Consider the following 20,434-nt stretch of genomic DNA (forward strand, 5'->3'; position numbering starts at 1 on the left):
CTGAGTGCATCGACAACTACATTCTCTTTTTCAAGTTTGTATTTGATTTCAAAGTCATATTCTTCCAGCACTTCGATCCATCAACGTTGCCTCATGTTGAGCTCATTCTGGATGAAGATCCATTTAAGACTCTTGTGGTCTGTCACTAAGGAAAATTTGTTACCTAGCAAGTAATGTCTCCAAAGTTTGAGAGCATGGATGACAGCGAACAGGTCTAGATTGTGGGTAGCATAACTCCTTTCATGGGTCTTCAATTTCCTTGAAGAATATGCTATGGGATGACCTTCTTGCATAAGCACACATCCTAAGGCAAGTGCACTAGCATCAGTTACCACTTCAAACTCCTTACTAAGATCAAGAAGTTTCAGGATGGGTGCTGATACTAAGCTTTGCTTTAGCTTGTCAAAGCCGGTCTGTTCGGCAGGTGACCATACAATTGCTACTTGCTTCTTTAGTAGATCAGTCAGAGGCACTGCAATCAAAGCATAATGTTTGATGAAGATCATGTACCATCCTATCAGTCCAAGAAAGCTACATATTTATTTGATAGAAGTTGGTGTTGGCCATTCCAGAAAGTCTCTGACCTTGGCCGGATCTATTGAAATTCCTTTTGCTGATACAATGAATCCCAGATATTCAATATGTCACTTGAAAAATGCACACTTCTTCTTCTTGGCATAAAGCTTGTGTGCTCACATTGTTTCAAGAACAATGTGAAGCTGGGGTTCATGATCTTTTTCTTGTTTAGAGTAGACTAGGGTATCGTCAAAGAAGACGAGTACAAATTCATCAAGATAGGGCCTAAAGATATCATGCATTAACATGTTGAAGGTAGAAGGAGCATTTGTCAACCCGAATGACATCACTACGAATTCAAAATGTCCATACCTTGTGCTGAATGCATTCTTTGGGATATCTTCTTCCTTGATCCTTATCTGATAATATCCAGATCTAAGATCTATCTTAGAGAAGATCTTCGCACTTTGAAGATGGTCAAGTAATTCATCTATTCTTGGAATGGGGTATTTATTTTTTATGGTTGATTGATTCAACCCTTTGTAGTCAATGCATAGTCGAAGCATTCCATCTTTCTTCTTCTAAAACAGTATTAGAGCTCCCCATGGTGAACTGCTAGGACGGATGTAGCCTTGGTCTAACAGTTGTTTGACTTGCTCTTTCAGTTCAATAACTTCTGGGATGGACATCCTATACGGCCTCTTTGCGGTGCAGCTCCTGGTGCCATCTTGATTTCGTGGTCAACTTCCCTTTGAGGAGGAAGTTCTATCAGCTCTTCAGGAAATACATCTGCATATTCCTTTAACCATGAAGGTTCTTCCCCAAATTCCTGATTATGATCTATCTTATTCAGTTTAATCAGATAGACAGGTAGGCCCTTTCTAACTCCTTTTATTATTCGTGTTGCTTTTGCTAGCTGAATTATTGGCTTACCAGCCTCTCCTTGAGTTGTAACTAGTTCCCCTTCAAAATTTCGGAAGGAGATCTGGCCTTTTCCACAGTGGATGTGGGCATCATTGGGTATTAGCCAATCCATTCCAAGTAAACATTCGTGGACATCTAGGTTCATTATCATGAATCTCACTGAAGTTGGCTTCCCATCCAGTAGGAATTTCACCTTAGCAGTTTGCCTAGTACAAGAGACCTCACGACCATTGGCCAATTCCACAAGTAAAGTAGGTGCGTCTATTGTGACTATCCCTAGCCTTTTTGCATAGATCGGTGAAATGAAGGAATGTATACTACCACAATCAATTAGGATTTTGAAGCTTTTACCTTCATAATCCGATGGAGTTTGGATCATCGAGAATTGGCGATTCGGACCCTTCTTGTGAAGAGCGGCATGACCCGTTGCCCTCTCAATGTCAGCATCCATGGATCGATCTTCTTCTTCGCCCAGCTCCTTGTTAGAAACACTGGAGGTTCTCCCTCTGGCCATGACTGTGGGTCCTTGGCCATAGGCGGCTCCTTGGAATTTCCCTTGGCGATCTCCTCTGCTAAGCTTGGGACACTGCCTCTTGAAGTGTCCAGGCTTGTTGCAATGGAAGCAACGTAGATTGCGGTCATTACCTTGTGTAGGAACAAACTTGTTGACAGCATTGGTCCTAGCTTTCTTCCTTTGTCCCTGATTCTGACCCCGCACTCTCTTAGTCTGAGCCCTATACATTCCCTTGTTCTGATCCTTGTAAGGACAAGTCTTGTTGTTCCTTGGCTTGGACTGCACCTCCTGTATTATTGGTGCAGCTCGAATGAGTGTGTCTTGTAGGTCCGTTGGGTGCATTGATTCCAAGCGGGTGTTTATGGTGGGATTTAACCCAGCACAAAACTTTGACACATGTTGTGTCATATCCATTGGTGGCGCGTACTTTAGGAGAGAAAAGAACTTTGAATAATACGCATCAAGGGATAGTCCAAGCTGCTTCAATTCATAGAATTTGTTCATCTTCTGTGTGCAGTAGGCAGGTGGCAGATACCTCCCTCACACAACTTCCTTAAGCTTCTCCCAAGTGAGTGTCCCTTCCGAGATCGCTTGGTCTCTGTATCATTGTTTCCACCAAAGTCTTGCTTCGCCTGTAAGCTTAAGTTTGGTGAGCATAGCTTGGTTAGCAGGTGTAGTTTCTGCTGCCTCAAAATAGTCCTCCATGGACTCGATCCAAATCTCAATGTCAGCTTGAACAGTCCTTCTCTTGCCATCGAACTCACGTGGCTTGATTTGTTTGAGAAGGAACTTCTTCTCTTGAATCATAGCTGTACTTAGTGCAAGGGTCAGACTTGGAACCTGCACTTGGGGTTGCGCCTGGACAATAAGATTTTTTTATGTTGACAACTTATGAAACATTTCCCATATTACGTTAATACGACTAGCACAGCTTTTAGCCAAGTGATTTAATTGCTTAACACCTTAGCTAATATTTACAATCAAGATAAACGATAGTAAAAGTCTTGTTCATTCATGAGGGCATAGACCTTTGAGTACATTTATTTTGGGAAAGTAGAACAAGCTAATTGGTGCATCAGTTTAGGGAAAATAGGATTGTGTTACAATCAACTACAGGGATTGAGTAATAATATGGAGTGGGGTCATGGATTTTCAAGAAATGATAAGTCATAGAAAGCTTAGGGTATCCCTTCCTTTGATACCCGTTCTTCTCATAGAGCCCTAGCACTTTGATTCTGTCGGTAGGGATCACCCGAGTCACTTCTTCATACACATACTTGTTATGCTTGACTTGCCGACCGCCAACATGCAGGGTTGCGTTTGTGTGAGCTTCGACAAATATGAACTGCTTCACGATCTTTAAATCCTCCATCCACTTGATTCTCTTCAAGTTGGTCTGAAGGTACGCAAGTCGGTGGGCTACTATGTAGTATATTCCTGATTCTCCCGTCCATCTCCGTTCCGCATACAGGGGTGAAGGATTATAGATGTGGTCTAGAATATTCATCATGCCTAGCCTCTGACGATAATCTGAAGCATGCATTGCAGTCATGAACATGACCTAGAACACCAAGAACTTGATCCATGCTTTGTGACTCTACAACCCAGCATCCATAAGTGAGTAAGGAAATGTTTTCAACAAAAAACACTGCTCTATTCCTCCACTCACCTTCCCCTAGCTGTCCCCTTATTCCCTTTACTTTCCTCTATTAAGTTCCTTTGTAAATCTTAGGTCCAGTTGGTTCACTTTGATACCAACTGTAACGTGTTCGCTTGTCCGCTTGTGGGACACGCCTTAGCAGCCCATCAGGAGGAGTGTCTAGAAGGCTCCGCCTGGCACCCGCAGGGAATGACATAGGGTTTGCGATCTAGGTCTTCCTGAGTTTTCCCCGAGCGGAAGTGTCCAGCCGTTTCCACTAGGGAAAGAAACCCTGACCTCAGGTCAATCCCAAGTGGGAACCGCTGGACACTTCCGCTCGGGGCAGACTCGGGAAGACCTAGATCGCAAACCCTGTGTCATTTCCTGTGAGTGCCAGCGGAGCCTTCTAGACACTCCTCCCGATAGGCTACTAAGGCATGTCCCACAAGCGGACAAGCGGACACATTACAATTGCAATCCCATTGCATGCATGACCAGAATTTAACTTGGATGTATCAAAACACTTTTACAACCTTTTCAAACAACCAAGCATAACTTGGGTCAAAAATCCATATGTAACAAGATCAGCCTTCGTTAAAACCATTTCAACAGTTCAAAGCAACATGCTTAGCATGAATCAACTACCCTAAAGTTCGCTCTCCCCCTTGGGTTAGGGCTTCACAAGGTCAATTTAACAAGTTCCTTCAAGATCCTTTAAATGAACTAAGTGATTTCATCTTGACCTTTATTAATCCTGGCGACCTATTTAGGGTAGAAGATCAACCCAATTCCTAGAGTAGCTATCTAATATCACAGGTCACCAAGTGCCAACCCATATTTCTAGTACATCACCAAGAGTACATTAACGAGATTCCAACCTAATTAGCCATAGGCTATCCAATCTTTGTCTATCGGCTAGAGTTCGGACAAGGATCTCTAAACAAAATTTCTTTTAGAGCTAATGTTCTAATAATTTTTATCATGCAATCCCATTGTGTGTACAAGTTAACATATATCGACATGTGCATGATCTAACTGTTACTTTAATGTACTCTATCATCCTTGTGCATGAAAAACTGGTTTGCAATCTTAGGATGCTATTGCATTTTTTTTATAAGGGAGTATTTTTATCTATTTCGATGCGAGGCTCCAATCCTTTTCATGAAAATAATGCAAGATTCTAGCTCTTTCTAAATGCAAACTAAGGTAATCCATTCAGTGTATAATACAAAAATATCTTCTATTATTAATCAATAGAATGTTCTTTATGCAAGTGTTTGTGTCAGGCATTTCGACATCTTATAATGTGTTTTTCCTTAATCAATTTTACCTATCATTTCATTGACCATAAACATGAAATATCTTATGATTATTACAACTGTTGTAACTAGATTATTACCTATCATTTCATTGACCATAAACATGAAATATCAAACCATGCAATATGAATTTTATTATGATCCCCTATCCTCATGAGATAAGCAAGACATCGAAGCAGTACCTGATTGTGGGGAGAAACTTTAGTGTTTACCCTTGGCAGTGTGTTTGCATGGGTGGTGGCATCTTGACCCAAATCTCCGTCCATGGTTGTGGGATTCCCATTCACTTGGGAAGATCTCCGCTTCGGGGCCATCCTCAATTATGAGACTCTCTGAGTCGTGGAGAGAAAGTCCATAAGAACCTTGGCCAAGAGACAATGTATGGAATAGAGAGCCCCTATTGGGACCCATGTATCCTATACATGAACTTCGGTAGAGAGCTTTACTGGGATGTGTCTTCTTGTGCAGGGATTGTAGAACTCAAGCACTCCAATGCCACCTGAGCATATCCTGATGATGGAGATATACTCCCAAAGGCACAAAAAAGGGAGCTCGGGTGTGAATTGGGCTTAGGGAGGGGAAGGTTGGAAAATTTCTAGAACCTTCTCTCTCTCTCTCTCTCTCTCTCTCTCTCTCTCTCTCTCTCTCTCTCTCTCTCTCTCTCTCTCTCTTCTATCGGCCTGTCAAAATCAAAAAGGGGGGGAAGTGCTGATCATGGCGAAGGGCCACTGCCTGCTGTCACGGGGGTGAGGGGGGGGAGTTGCGATGCAGGGAGGGGGGACGATGTCTGGGGACGAGCTGGAGGGGGTGGGCGCCTGTGTGTCACGGCCAGCAGGGGGCTGCCTAGACTCGAGGGAGGGGGAGGAAGGCTCCCCTTTATAGGGGGAGGGAGGACGGCACCACCCGCCACTTGGGGGGTTGCATGCCCCCCCTATCACACAGCTCACTCCCTCTCTCTCTCTCTCCCCGCCATGCTCACGGCAGGGGGAGAGAGAGGGAGGGTAACATTTTTTTAAAAAAAGTTAAAAATTTTCTTTGGGAGGGGGTTCTTATGGGAACATTACATGTGGCTACCTAAAACCTTCATCCTCATCATCATATTGACCTTCATCATGATCCTCAATCATAAAATTATTGTTTTTTTCAACATTAGGAGGAACACAAGCATAAACATCATCTTTGGTGGAAGCATCTTGATTGTCTATGGTATCTCTCTCACCTTGGGCAGCACCATCATTTTTTGTATCTTTGCCTTTCTTGCTACTCCCAACATCTTTTCTATTACACCTTGTGCCCTCTTCTTTCCATCTTTCTCCTTGACATATTCTATGCTTCATTCATGATACCTACAATGTTATTTGAGGAGAGAAGGAATGACTAAAATATAGGAAGAGCTATCACAAAAAGAGGAAATTGCTAGGAGAAAGAAGTGCAGCTAACATAAGAAAAACTAAGAGAGAGCTTTAATTAGCCATGGATAAGAGGTAAGAGTTTATTCAAAGTTATACAAAGCATTTTAATCAAGTTGGTTGTATCTATCTACCAAAAGGGGGAGGGGTCTACTATGCATTTAAGAAAGAGAGAGTGAGGGGAGACTCCGTAACATTTAATCAAGTTGGTTGGATCTACCTATCAAAGGGGTGGTCTACTATGCATTGAAGAAAGAGAGAGTGAGGAAGGCTCCTTGATACCCTGGCTTCTTTGATACCCAACATGTTTGCAAGGGGAGATGAGATAGAAGATTTAATGGGAAGGAGATAACCTAATTGCATCTAGTGATTGAATGGTATACTAATTTTAAAGTATTGATTAATTAATTAAGGTAATTGGAAGTTAGGTACATTAAATTCCTTGCTTGTCTATGAATCCATTTTGTGCACAGTGTAAGTGCACACATACATTGGTGCACATCACCCACTACACACAAATGGGTACAATAGATCTTCTTTCCTCTTTCCTTTGTCCACCTAACATTACCCTATTCATGAGGTGGGAACAAGGGGAAGAAGGACAAAGGGGAGCAACATCTACAAGTGTTCAACCCTATGCACCACATTCATGCATAGTGCACACCAACATACCATATGGCATATATATTTAAAGACTCTTTGACATTCATGCCCTTTTTCTCAACTTTGAAAATCTTATGACCTCTATGTGTGTACATGTGTATTGCTTATTCTATGACATATATAAGTCTTATAAAATTGTATTTTTCAATTATAAATGAAAAATAATCACTATGAGAAACTATGCATGCACAAAATCCAAAATTAAATGAAAATTGAATAAATCTTAGGATTACAAAACTAAAAACAACATAAAGGGTGTGCTTAAAATGCAAGAATCTAAGTTAATATAAAATGTAGTATTATTCTTAGTCCCATAAGTTAAATATCAAATATAATATTATCCTCAACCCCATAAGTTACAAAAGTTTCACAGCGCACGAGCACACATGCACACGTACAAGCACATGCGCACACACACACGCGCACACGCGCGCGCGCGTGTGCGCGCGCGCGCACACACACACACAAGTTTCAAAGTGCACGATCACACATGCACATGCACAAGCGCATGCACGCACGCACACACACACACACACACATTCTTGCTATACGAACACCTTGATATTTGCGGTTGCATGAACAATAATTATTAAAAAAGATGGTAGTTTCACCATGGGATGGCCGTCTTACATGAGTATTTGACAAAATAAAAAAAATTAGAGAGAGAGAGAGAATCCTTGCTACACAAGCACCTTGATATTTATGGTTGTACCAATAGTAATTATTAACACTATTGACATGAATGGCAACACTATGAGATTGCATTTCTACATGAATATTTGATAAATTAGATATGTAAAGTCACCATCTTGCCAAGAGGATTGGAGGGGAGTGCATGTCCTCACTAATGGCGCTTTGAGATCTATGCTTGTGTAGATAGAAATTATTGACACACACAATAGTACCACAAGATAGCCATCTCACATGAATATTTGAAAACTTAGATATATAAACATATTGTTGAAAATCAAGCTCATCAATGGTATTGACACTAACTCTACCTAGTACAACTATAGCTAGTGCTACGAGTCATGTGTGCCCTAATAATGAGTCGATTAGACTTAACTCAAGTTAAACATATCTAGTCGGTTAGTGACCTACTTGTATACACTATATGTGTGACTTAGACTTAGAATATTTTTTGTGTTACACAATGAATGAATAATTGAAGAAGAGACAGTACACTACTCTCTGTTCATGGCTCCTATGCTTATTTGTCTCTTCCCCTCTCTTTAAACATGGTATCAAAGCTTGTATTTGCAAGAGCTAGAGTTGTGGAGTTGGACTTGACCTTCAGTTTGTGAGATACCCTACAACAGCCTGTTTTTTTTGTAGAAGCCATATCTTGCTACAGAAATGCATTTTGGGGAAATGGCCCACTATCTCTAACCATTTTAATGTAATCTACAACTTTTCACAATAAAGTTTTTCCATATTCTACATGGATTTTGAGATATTCAACAATAGACCTGTGCAAACTAGTTGTTTACTACAATGGTGGAGAGCGCTCCCATTTTGGCTTGAGATGTTAGTAAAATGTTTGGAAAATACTTAAGAATTCTTATGAATGGTAAACATTGATATATTGGAGCTCTTGGGTGATATTTTGCTATTGTACCTCATTGGCTAAGGACTGAAGACATTGATTTATGCTTGAGAGTGACTGCAAATTTATTCTTTACATGCTCAAGATGCTTCCATATTGCAATATTTGATGCCTAGAGCATTATTTTCTCAGTTTAGAGCTAGTTTACTATTAGTTGTAGCAAGCCTTATGATGGTTACTATTCTTGGCAAGGATATCCTTTATGTTTGTATGAGTTGTATGCATCTATTGGTGCTTATATGGACATATTTTGATGCTAGGATGTTGTGGTGATGTCCTAGGGTTTTTTAAGCTGATGTAGGCTTGTATTGAGCTCAATTAAATTTTTATTTATTGTTCTAATATAGATTATAATTAGCACTCATTTGGACAGGTCATCCATAAAGCATCATGATACTGATCAAGTACTTCCAGTGGATGTATTGAATCTTTGGGTGTCATGTTCATGTATGAAGATGTTTATAGATCTAAACTACAATTGCTATCTTAGAGCTTGGTTACATTACCACTAATTGTGGTAAATACACTTGGTTTATGTCTTGAGTAATTGATGATATTTACAACTACAACTAGGGACTTGTAAGAGGGTTATGGAGATTGTTTGAAGGCACTGCTGTTGCCTAGCTGAAAAGACATTGCATTGTCTTGAACTAGTAGCATTATGGCTAATGCAATGTTCCTAATTGGAAGAGGTTATTGGGATTTATGAATTGGAGATGAAGTTGAATCGAGATTGCCCGATAGAAATCCTACTCTTGAGAAACACAGAGAGCTCATTAGCAATGGATGGAAAGAGCTAGTTCCGAATTGGTTTGCCTTATACATATTAGATGTTATGGCCATGCAAATCACTAATTGTTGAAATCCAAAGGATGCATGGGAGATTCTTATGAAAAACTATGGCAATTTCACTCATGCACAAAAAAATTTAGTTGAAGCAATAGTTCAATAATATGTCAAGAAATGGCAAAAGCATAGAGGATTAAGCTCTTGACACATCGATTTCTTTATGACCAAAACCCCCTAATTGGGATGAGTTACTTGCATTGCTGTTGCATGAAGAAGTCAAAATTGGTTTGATTACAAGTTCACGTACCTCTCAGAGTAGAGACACCATATTTTACTCTATTCACAGAGCTAGAGGTGGTAGGACTCATGGAGCCTCTCGAGAACATGGTGACACTTGAAATGCTTATGGATAGTAGTAATAAAATGCCTGGAAAAATCAAAGTGCACGAGGTCAAAGAGGATAAAGATCCTTTCAAGGAAGGGGAAGATCACCTAGAGGCAAAGGTGGTTCCTAACAGTCTCATGACTAGTCAAATAGAGACAAAGACTATCATTACTATGGTAGGTATGGACATATAGCAAAATACTATCATAAAAAGCAGGCTGACATGAAAGCAAAAGGTAGACATCATGGTAAGTATACATTCTCTAGTAATGCTATTGATGATCAATCAGATAGGCTATTTCCTATGACACATGTATGGAAGGGTATGTCAGTAAGGCAAGGCTAATGAAAAGTTGTGTATTGACTCAAGTGTCTCAATTCATATGACCCTGCATGGAGAATGGTTTGATAAGATGAATCCAATCTTTCATGGCTATGCATGTACTAGTGATGATACACAATATGACATCAAGCATACATTTGTTGTATTTCTAATCATGCATGATGGGAAGAAAAAGAGTCTGTATGATGTGTTGCATATACCATCTATCGCTAAAAAATTATTATCTGTTGGACAAATGGCAAGAGTAGAATTTGCAAGTCAGACTTAATAGAGATGGTTATTTTGTTGAAAAATATGGAAATGGCTATAAGTTGATTGTTAAAGGTAGAAGGGATGGCAAATATTCACCTTGGATGCTACTATTCTTGAGTTAAAAGGTAACTATATTTGCTCATGACACTAGAGCAATTAGACATATGAAAATCTAGTATAAGCACATTGGACATGCAAACATACAACGACTGAAAACCATGCACCAAAAGGAGATTGTACTTGGTTTGCCAAAAATTAAGTATGTCGAGTTAAGACATCTATCCTCTACTTGCCAATTTGGAAAGAAAGCAATACTTTCATTTATTAGACATGTCAAAAATAGTGCTAGACCATTGCAATTGGTGCATTCATATGTCTGGGGTCTATGGTGCATAATGCATCATTCAATGGTGCAAGATATTATGTCTCGTTTATTTATGATTTTAGTATATTTACTTGGTTGTATACTCTGAAGCACAAGGATGAAGTGCTAGATGTTTTCAAGGATTTTAAAACACATATTGAGAAAGATTTTGGATGTTATATCTCATGCTTAAGATCTAAAGGAGGTGGTGAGTATGTCTCTTGTGAATTTGACAGGCACTTTGCTGACTATGGCAATAAAAGGTAGCTTACATGTAATTATACATCACAATAGAATGGCGTGGCAGAAAGGAAAAATAGGGTTCTTATAGAAGTTGCAAGAGCCATGATGAATGAGAATAATTTATTAAACTATTATTAGGATGAAGTAGTTATAATTGTAGTTTCTGTCTTGAATAGAACTCCTATAGCTGGTATTAAATATCTTACACCATATGAGAAATTGTAGCTGACATCTTCACCAAATCACTTGGTAGAAATAAGTTTGTTTACTTCAAGGAGCTACTTTGGAGTACAACAGTTGACTTGAGCTTGAGAGGGAGTGTTGAAAATCAAGCTCATCAGTGGTATTGACATCGACTCTACTTAGTACAAATATAGCTAGCTATTACTAGTCATGTGTGCCATAATAATGAGTCAATTAGACTTAACTCAGTAGATTAGAGATGTCTAATCAGTTAGTGACCTACTTGCATACACTATATCTATGACTTAGACATACAATCTTTTGTATGTTACATAATGAATGAATAATGGAAGAAGAGAGGGTACATTGCTCTCTATTCATCGCTCCCGTTCTTGTCTGTCTCTTCCCCTCTTTATGAACACATATAGGATAGACATGTTTCTCTTTACTAGAAGTAACTAACACAATAATAATAATACCAATGATGGGCATCTGAACTAAAATGTTACTTACTTAGGGCATATGTGAACATGATCACTTTGTGTATGTGATACATATGAATGCACACACATACAACATGAGCGTGTAGAGACTTATGAGAGAGAGAGAGAGAGAGAGAGAGAGAGAGAGAGAGGGAGAACTAGTGACCTTCTTTCTTGCCTAGCCAATCCCACTCCTTTACATCATTCTCAAAATCAGGAGGTAAGAACTGAGCATAAAACTTCTTCTTGAACTTTTTCTAAGTCATAGGTTTCCTTCCCTCAAAAATGAGAGTCAACCACCAATTGCTACTAGTGTCTTTCAAGTGCATGCCTACATGCCTGAGCTTGGAATTTTCTGAGAAATTACCATTAGAAAAAGAAACTTCAAATTGCCTGACAAAGGCTAATGCCTTAGTAGGATCTCTCTTACTAGAGTAAGAGTCAAACTTCATGTCCTTATCCCCAGACTTGAAAGTCTTAGTCTTCTGAAGCTTGCTTCTCTTATGGTCCCTCTTTATCCGTTTGTGGATTGCACGAGACTTAGAACCCAGAGAGTAGGAACTAGAAGTTGATGAGGAGGAGGAGGAACTTGAGCAATCAAGGGAGTAGTTGGCTGGGAGATGAATCCCTCCTTATCCGCCTCACTTGAGGTGAAGTCTTTTTACTCTTCTTGACCCAAGAGCCCTTCTTCCTTCTAGGAAGCTTCTCAACAATTAGATGCTTTGCACCTTCACCATCAATTGGTGCAATTGTTTTTCCTCCAATATCACCATCTTTTGGAGGATTCATTCCTTCATAAGTATCTTCCTCCCTTGCCCTTAAGCTATCAATCAATCAACGTATTTCAAGAATTTCCAACAAGCTCCAATACTCTGTCAATTGAGCTTGTAATTGCTCACTTGTAGGCAATTCATCAGTTGCCATCTTTACCTTCTTCTTGCAAGGATCGCCTTTACTTTGAGAAAAGAAAAGAGACCTGCTCTGATACCATTGTTATAAGATCTGAGATACGCACTCAACTTTCTTATATACTTAAAATATATCTGGTGAATATTATGTTGGCGCAAAGAGAGAGAGAAGAGATGAGAGAAAAGAAAGATGCAGAGAGAGAGAGAGAGAGAGAGAGAGAGAGATTGACAACACACTAGGGACTCAAAGATGGGCCAGTCCCCCCCCCTTGTGGAGTTATATTATTAACAAGAAGCAAGCTCCTCCATTACACATAAACTAGTTCTTACTTGTAGATCTTGGAAATAAGTTCACGGTTCCTTGCATGGTATACAACCAGCTAACACTTGCACAACTTGGAAGTTGGCACCTTTTGATCCTTCTTGAGTCTCCTTCTCTCCTACACAATATGTGTAGGGCTCTCCTCTTGAAACTTGATTTCAGCAGAGCTTCTACAGCACTTGCACCTTCTCTTCTCCTCCTCAAACTTGATTTCAACAGAGCTTCCACAGCTTTTGCACCTTCTCTTCTCCTCTTGGAACTTGATTTCAGCAGAGCTTCCGCAACACTTGCACCTTCTCTTCTCCTCTTGGATGCATGCAAAGTGATGCTTCCTTCACCTCTCTCACACCCAAGGAGAGCCTCCTCCTTTATAGGCTTTCAAGAGCTTCTCTTCTTGGAGAGAGACTTGAGTTGATCTTCATGCAAGATGTGGTTGTTCCAGGACCTACTTTGCAATACCAATTTTGAGAAATCTCTTTGTGTGTTGCTTGGATGAAAAAACATCCAACATGAAAGTTGTAGATCTCGTTGTTTCTGATAACCCTAACGATCCATTTTTAGAGATCATGTTTCTATCACGATATATTTTAAAAAATGGATTCACTATGTCTTTTTTAAAAAAACAGCTTCTGAAATTGTACTCTTAACTTGTGGTCCATGTAACCACCTTAAGGAGAGTTCATTAAATTGCCTTGGGCCTCAACCTTAAGATTGACTTCCACATAAAAGCTTGTGTCATTTTAGACCTTAGAAAGAGAAAATCACTTCTCTCACATCTCTTGTTTTTCTTAGTGAGAGAATTACCTCTCTCATCTTTCTTAATGAAAGAAAAAACCTTAAACCTTAACTTGTAAGGGAGAAGATGACCCCAAATGAATGCAATGCTCATTACACACAAGTAAACATTCCTAGGCATCCCTAGATGCACACATAGATACATATATACAATGCTAATGCACTTCCTCTTCTTAGAACTTAATCCATCTTCATTTATGTGTAACTCCTTGGTTCTTGTGTACACTCTTACACTTGGCAGACACTTCTTTCCCCCTTCATAACTTGTACTGCATGTACCAAATATCCCTGTCACAGTGCTTTGATCACCCCATTAAGTGATGCACTAGGAATAATGGTCTCTAAATGGTCTCATGGCCATGCTAGATCATCATTAACACTTAAAGAAAAGCGAGTCATTAATTTATTGATATAAAATTTTTAAATAGAGTGCGTAATAAGCAATCAAATTAGTGACATATGTGCCTAATATTAGGCATATGTAGCAAGGAAGATGGGTTGGTCCTTTATTGGCAACATTGTATGCCAAACTTGTTGAGTTGTATCCATCGTTCAGGAAGAGCTTATGGGAGTTACATGCTAATGTTATGAATGGATTTTCTAGTAAGTTTTCCAAATAGGACAACATTGCATAACATCATGTAGGGAAGTCACTTGATCTAGGTTTGCAATATGGTCATGATGATCAAAATGATGCTAACGATTTGGGTTTTTATGATCTTGGTTTGGATAATGTTAAAGTGTTAAGGCATGATGTATTTTCAAATTGGCTTGATTCGGATGCTAAGGAAGAGGACAAATAGGATGCCATTATTGTTGGAGTTCAAAAGTAAGTAAAGTTCTCAAAAGTCAAAGTTGAGATTTCAATGTTAAAGGTTGATTACTCCATGAAGGAAATGTTCATGTCTACTAAACTAACATTCTATCTAGAGTTATCTCATTTGATTTAAAACATGCATGTACATAGTCTTCAAATGTATCTGGAAGAGGTAAAACATAGGAATGTTATGCTACAATTAGAGTTAGAACAAGGTTAGCAATTGCATGAGAAAGAGGCCTTAGATCTCAAAAGGCAGATAGGTGAGTTCAATGAATGACTAGGCAATGTAAGATATCTTTCAAAATGTTCAAGTTGTGGACTATGGATATGCAAGAGAAATTTAATCTAGAAGTTTAGTAGGTTGTAGAAGATAATGATAGACACACTGAGAGAGCTGAAAAGGTATTGCTAGATGCTCATTTATAGCCATCATTAAGTGGAAAAGTAGCTCATTGAAGATACGGAGGTGGATTTGGAGGGTTTGGCATAAAGCTCATTAATAAAGCATATGAATGATTAATGACAATTAATTACAAACAAGATGTCTCAAGTTATTGTGAGGCCGTATGATGTGTTGCAATGAGCATTCATGTTAAAGCATTTCTAAAATATCATTGAAGAGAAGAATAAGTTCCAAGAAATGGTAGCATGTAATTGCAGTACGATAGATTGGTACAAGTGATGTCTAAATTGCAACAAGGAAAGGGTAATACTTAAGCTTGTTGTGTAAAATTTGCTTGATGCTAATCATTCAGATATTATGGATATTTTTTAAACATTAATCAATAGGTTAAAAAATGGTGAGTTAGCAATTTAAAAGATTCATGGTATGGATGTAACTTCAATGCTATTACCTATAGGTGATGTTTCTACAATAGAGGATCATGTTGGCTAGCTAGGAAATTAGGCTGTGGCTGGATTATCAAGTTCAGAGAGGCACACAAATGTTCATGAGCCATCTAGATTTTTTCATTGCATATATTTTCATGTTCCTAGTCCTCATCATTTTATATGTACCTATTGTTTTGTTGTAAGTGGTTCTTTAGAAGTTATTATGGAATTGCATTATTGAATTGTGAATATCCTAGAGGGGCTCTATCCATAGTTTCTTAGTATGGCTTATGATGGGATGCAAGGCCTCTGATGGGGTATAACAATGTTCTCTAAATTAGTTTTTTTTTAAATACATCTCGTATAGAACCTTAGTTCTATATCAAACTGCATATAAGTGCCCTTAAAATGCTATGAGACTATGAAGTTAATGGTTATGACCAGTATTGGTGTATCCATGATTGTTGTTCTATATGAGGATGCATGAAAAAATGTTATGGAACAAGTTCCCTTGATTCTCTTTAATATCTATGTTTGTTTATAAATTTACGGAGTAATTCTATAAGTTCCCTATAGTCTGTTTATACTTTTCTTGAAAGTTTGTTGTAATATCTCATTTTGGATTTGTGCCAATTTCAAACTGTAATAGTCATGAAAGGGTGAATCTTCTAGGACGTATACTCTATACTTGTAGAGAAAATATCCATTATTTATGGTGGAAAATTTTCCACTTGACTTTCTCTTGAAGATTCCTTGATGTTTCTTCCCAGTTCGGAGCCCTTTCATTTGGATCCCCTTGTTTAATGGTTTTCCAAACTTGTGAATATGCAAAATTAACTTAACACTTCCCCTTAGTGGATTAAATTAGAATCTTGAAGGAGTTTGGCTCATTTGGCCTTTATGGCTGTCAAGTCTATTTGATGAGTGACCCACTTGCCACTGTCTTGATTAAGACACAATCATTACTTTGGTACACATAAATAATAGTGAAAAACTTTGCTAGCTTATCGAATAAACAAACAACGGAAACACATTACTAAATGGACAATCAGTGTTGAAAGAGCTTTATTTTGCAAGTTTTATCATCAATGATAGCATACATCCTTAGCAGCATGTGTACCAATTACATAGCTCCAATTGGAGCAGCAACATTAGACTCCACACTCTCAACAAAGTCTATATTAATTAAGGTGTCCAACTGTTGACTACAAAGAGAAATGGAACTACAAATTTTTGGAGACAGAAAAGGTTTTGTAGAATTTATTTATTATTAGATGGCCTTCTTACATGAGTATTTGACAAATTAGATATATGAACACAACATGGGTGTCGAGAAAAGGGGAAGGGTGGTAATTATTGACATGAATGGCAACACCATGACATGGCCTTCTTACATGAGTATTTGGCAAAACTAGATGTGTAAAGACACCATAGGTGCCAAGAGGAGGGGAGGGGAGTGCATTATATCCTCACTATATGGGCACCTTAAGATCTATGCTTGTGCATATAGGAATTATTGACATAGAAAGCAGTACCATGAGATAGGCATCTCACATGAATATTTGACAAACTAGATATATAAACATATGTGGGTGTAATTAGAACTCTTAAATCCTTTTGAGGATATAGGATGGACATGTTTCTCTTTACTAGAAGTAACTAACACAACAATAATAATACCAATGATGGGCATCTGAACTAAAACGTTACTTACTTAGGGCATATGTGAACATGATCTCTTTGAGTGTGTGATACATATGAACGCACACACATACAACATGAGTATGTAGAGAGAGAGAGAGAGAGAGAGAGAGAGAGAGAGAGAGAGAGAGAGAGAGAGAGAGAGAGAGAGAGAGAGAGAAGGTATTCTAGATATGAGTGATTTTTTAGAGAGAGAGCGAGAGAGAGAGAGAGAGAGAGAGAGAGAGAGAGAGAAGGTATTCTAGATATAGGTGATTTTTATAGTATATAAACCTTAACATTATAGGTTAGGAACAACTAAAGGATGTATCTAAAGTGCACATGTATCTAAGGATGCGAGACATGCATTGTTTGAAGGTTTATGAAAATTGAAGATATAAAAAATATGAATTGTTTGAATCACGTAAACTTATATTCACTATCCAAGAATTTTGTCATACCTATACGCATCTTTTATATAGGTATTATTACATGCAAAGCATGTTGGTTGTTGCATGTGAAATGTGCTCTTTGTTTCGTTCTTTGTGAGCAAAGGAATGCAATTGTGCAAACCATGGTTAGTGGGCCGTGCTGGCAATGTAGACCATGCTAGTTAGTAATATAGTATAAATGCACAAAAAAATTATGCTATGATGCTTACTTAGTTGTTGCTACATGTTTTGAAGACTCCTTCAAGAAAAAGAAAAAAAAAGCGCTATTTTGCAGAGCTTTTACTTAAAAAGAGCACAGTCTTGTTTGTGTCCTCGCCATTGAGTTGCATAAACAATATGTACACAAAAATTATATCGTGGCACTTCGTTGGTTAGATGCTTTGTCCTAATAGGCCTTTTAATTTTGACACTTCCAATTTTCTCTTGGAAATTTATGTCTAAAATCACATTGGGAAATCAGTAGAGTAAACCATGTTGTGCATTGCTTTGGCATTCCAACACATTATTGAGTTTCCAAGAAGGGTAAACGTAGGAGTATAAGCCTACATATTATGAGCAGTGGTACCATTTATAAATATGACTGTTGCATGTGTTTTTGCATGGTGTAAATAGGTGTGTTGATGGGGCAGGAGTGTAAGGAGAGGTGCGTGCCAGCATATGACAATAGGAGAAATGGGTGTAACATGCAAATATGCTTTCTCAAATGCATGAGATCACAATCTACTATAGAGGAATGGGTATAACTTAGGTTTCTTTGGAAGAATGAGACTTTTGTCGATTGCGTATGCCTCTTAAATCATGTATGGCCTTTTTGATGTTTTGTGTCCATCAAACATAAGATGTTATTGTGGTTAACTCTGTGTGTGTGTGCGTGTGCACGCACGTGTGCATGGAATAACAATGATATCCAAGAGTCGTATTATTGTCTTATTCTTGCAATGCGAGAACCTCTTTTGTTCTTACATGTACGGATTCTTTAAGTACAGTGGGAATTTAAAATCCCACTGACTAGCAACTCACAAATTCGTAGTCCACCATGAGGTGGCCAGCTGCATAACCATTTCCATTTGTATCAAGTTGGTTGAAAGGGGTGGTATCAAGATCGAGGCCCCCATTGCTGCATTGATCGACGATTCTCACGGTCACTTGGGCTTGCGTGTCTATATTTGTGACCTACAAGTGACAAAATGGAGGAGTTAAGCAAACATCAATAGGGGGGAAGGGACGAATTGAGAGAGAGAGAGAGAGAGAGAGAGAGAGAGAGAGAGAGAGAGAGGAGGAGGAGGAGGATTTTGGGAAATTGCTCCTAGATTATGAATGATGACAACATTATGAGGTTTTGTGAGGGAGAGACGCCATGCTTCGGGCTGCCGACAATGCCTTGTAGATATGGGATCCCTTCCATATCTACAATGCCTTGTACATATGGGATCCCTCCCTCTTAGAAGCGCATGATGTCGAATACTATATGTGGGGGAAAAACAAGGGATAAGATCTGCCCTTTTCCACATGGGAACGTCCAATAAGTAAACAAATAAACGAATGAGTAAAGCGGGCGCTTGTGCTTACCCGTAAGCATTTTCCACAGGAAGCTTGGCCCTGCTCACCGGCCGGGCCACAGAAAGCGGTCCACCCGTATTGTTTCCTCCAGTCTAACGACTGGTTGCCATCCCAAGTAGCACAGTAAACGCTTGCAGTGTACAGATTCCACCCGATGCTCTCCGGGTTGTAGTTGTTATAAGTCGCTCGAACGTTAGTAGCGCTTTGAGCTCGTGCATGTTGCACTACCACTGACAGGATGAGAAGTGAGAGAGCGAGGAATTGTGCGGAGCGTGCCATGGTCTGGGACTGACTGACTGACTGACTGCTGCTGCTGCTGCTGCTGCTACAGAAAGAAGAAGGAGCGAGATCTTGGCTCTTATGTAGCTGGCTGGCCGAACATGGAGGGATTGAAGGAGAGGGATCTTGGCTCTTATGTAGCTGGCTGGCCGAACATGGAGGGATTGAAGGGGATGGCAATTTCCATGTCGACGGGGCTCCTGATTTCTGACTGCAATGTAGTCAAGAAAAGCCGCTTGACTGGTTCTAACGCGGAAGCTCGACAATGTGCAGTAATTCACCTTCCGTGACTCTCCCTCTCTCTCTCTCTCTCTCTCTCTCTCTCACTACGAAACATCGGCCTCTCGCTTTTCTCCGGTTAGTACGTGTAATTTGGCTTTTGGCCCTCCGGGAAATTCATCCCACGTGGTCTGGCAGGTAGGGTAATGTTGATTATACGCGCATCATGTATCCTACTAAGACCAATTGCACACTTCTCTCTCCACCCGGTCTTCCCAAAATCCTAGCGATCTTAACAAGTCTTAATTATCTGAAGACTATGAAATTGACATTTGTCAAGGGCACGCAATATCTCAATTTTCAAACTTGTTAGTTAAGTCTTCGAATGAAGGAGAAGAAGAAAGGAAGTTTTCGCACTTGAGTTTTCTTCCCACCAATAGTGGATTCCCTACTTTTTGTAAAGGAGACGTGTCACTTGTTGCAAGAGCAAAGAGTACTCTTTGAAAACTCTCTATCTGCTACGGCTTGTGCAACAGTCATACAGCGCCTCTTTTTACGCCTACACGATGTATCAAAAAATCTGTCGTTGTCTTCTTAAAATATATAAGATAAGATTAGATTTTGTATCCTGTCGGTCATTGTCTCTACTTTTCACTAGAATTTTTTATTGTATGTACTTGCCATGGATGCTCCTGTCATACGCCCTGTAAAACTCCTCCTGTAGCCTATGCATAACAGCCTCTACACACTTAGTGAGGCCTTGGAATAGTCCTTGGATGTTAGCCATGTTTTTTTGTACCCACACTTAGCCTTTTCTATGACAACCTCTAGATGATCACCATGTTTGTGGCATACCCCCACTTAGCAAGGTTCTACTCATGACAGCCTTTGTACACATGGTGCTTTCTTTATGGTTGTGATTGAGGAGGGGTGTTCA

General features: G+C 39.3%; 1 protein-coding gene across 1 annotated transcript; it reads right to left on the reverse strand.

Annotated features, from left to right (window-relative positions):
* Window positions 1–17,820: 17,820 nt before the first annotated feature.
* On the reverse strand, window positions 17,821–19,466 carry LOC148033076 (pathogenesis-related protein PR-4-like). The gene is made up of 2 exons (XM_087683809.1): window positions 19,009–19,466; window positions 17,821–18,612 (listed from the first exon to the last, which is right to left on the reverse strand). The coding sequence occupies exons 1-2, from the start codon at window positions 19,276–19,278 to the stop codon at window positions 18,448–18,450; spliced, it is 435 nt and encodes a 144-aa protein (XP_087539935.1). The 5' UTR covers window positions 19,279–19,466; the 3' UTR covers window positions 17,821–18,447.
* Window positions 19,467–20,434: the final 968 nt, after the last annotated feature.

This window comes from Lygodium microphyllum, chromosome 8 (assembly GCF_053477565.2).
Source record: "Lygodium microphyllum isolate KBCC chromosome 8, Lygodium_microphyllum_v1.1.10, whole genome shotgun sequence".
Lineage (NCBI taxonomy): Eukaryota > Viridiplantae > Streptophyta > Polypodiopsida > Schizaeales > Lygodiaceae > Lygodium > Lygodium microphyllum.

Bases quoted from the DNA above. Each gene is read 5' to 3' on its own strand.
- LOC148033076 (XM_087683809.1), bottom strand. From the start codon at position 19,278: ATGGCACGCTCCGCACAATTCCTCGCTCTCTCACTTCTCATCCTGTCA. The intron at 18,613-19,008 runs GTAAGCACAAGC...TGTCACTTGTAG, and splicing joins CCTGTGGAAAATGCTTACGG to GTCACAAATATAGACACGCA.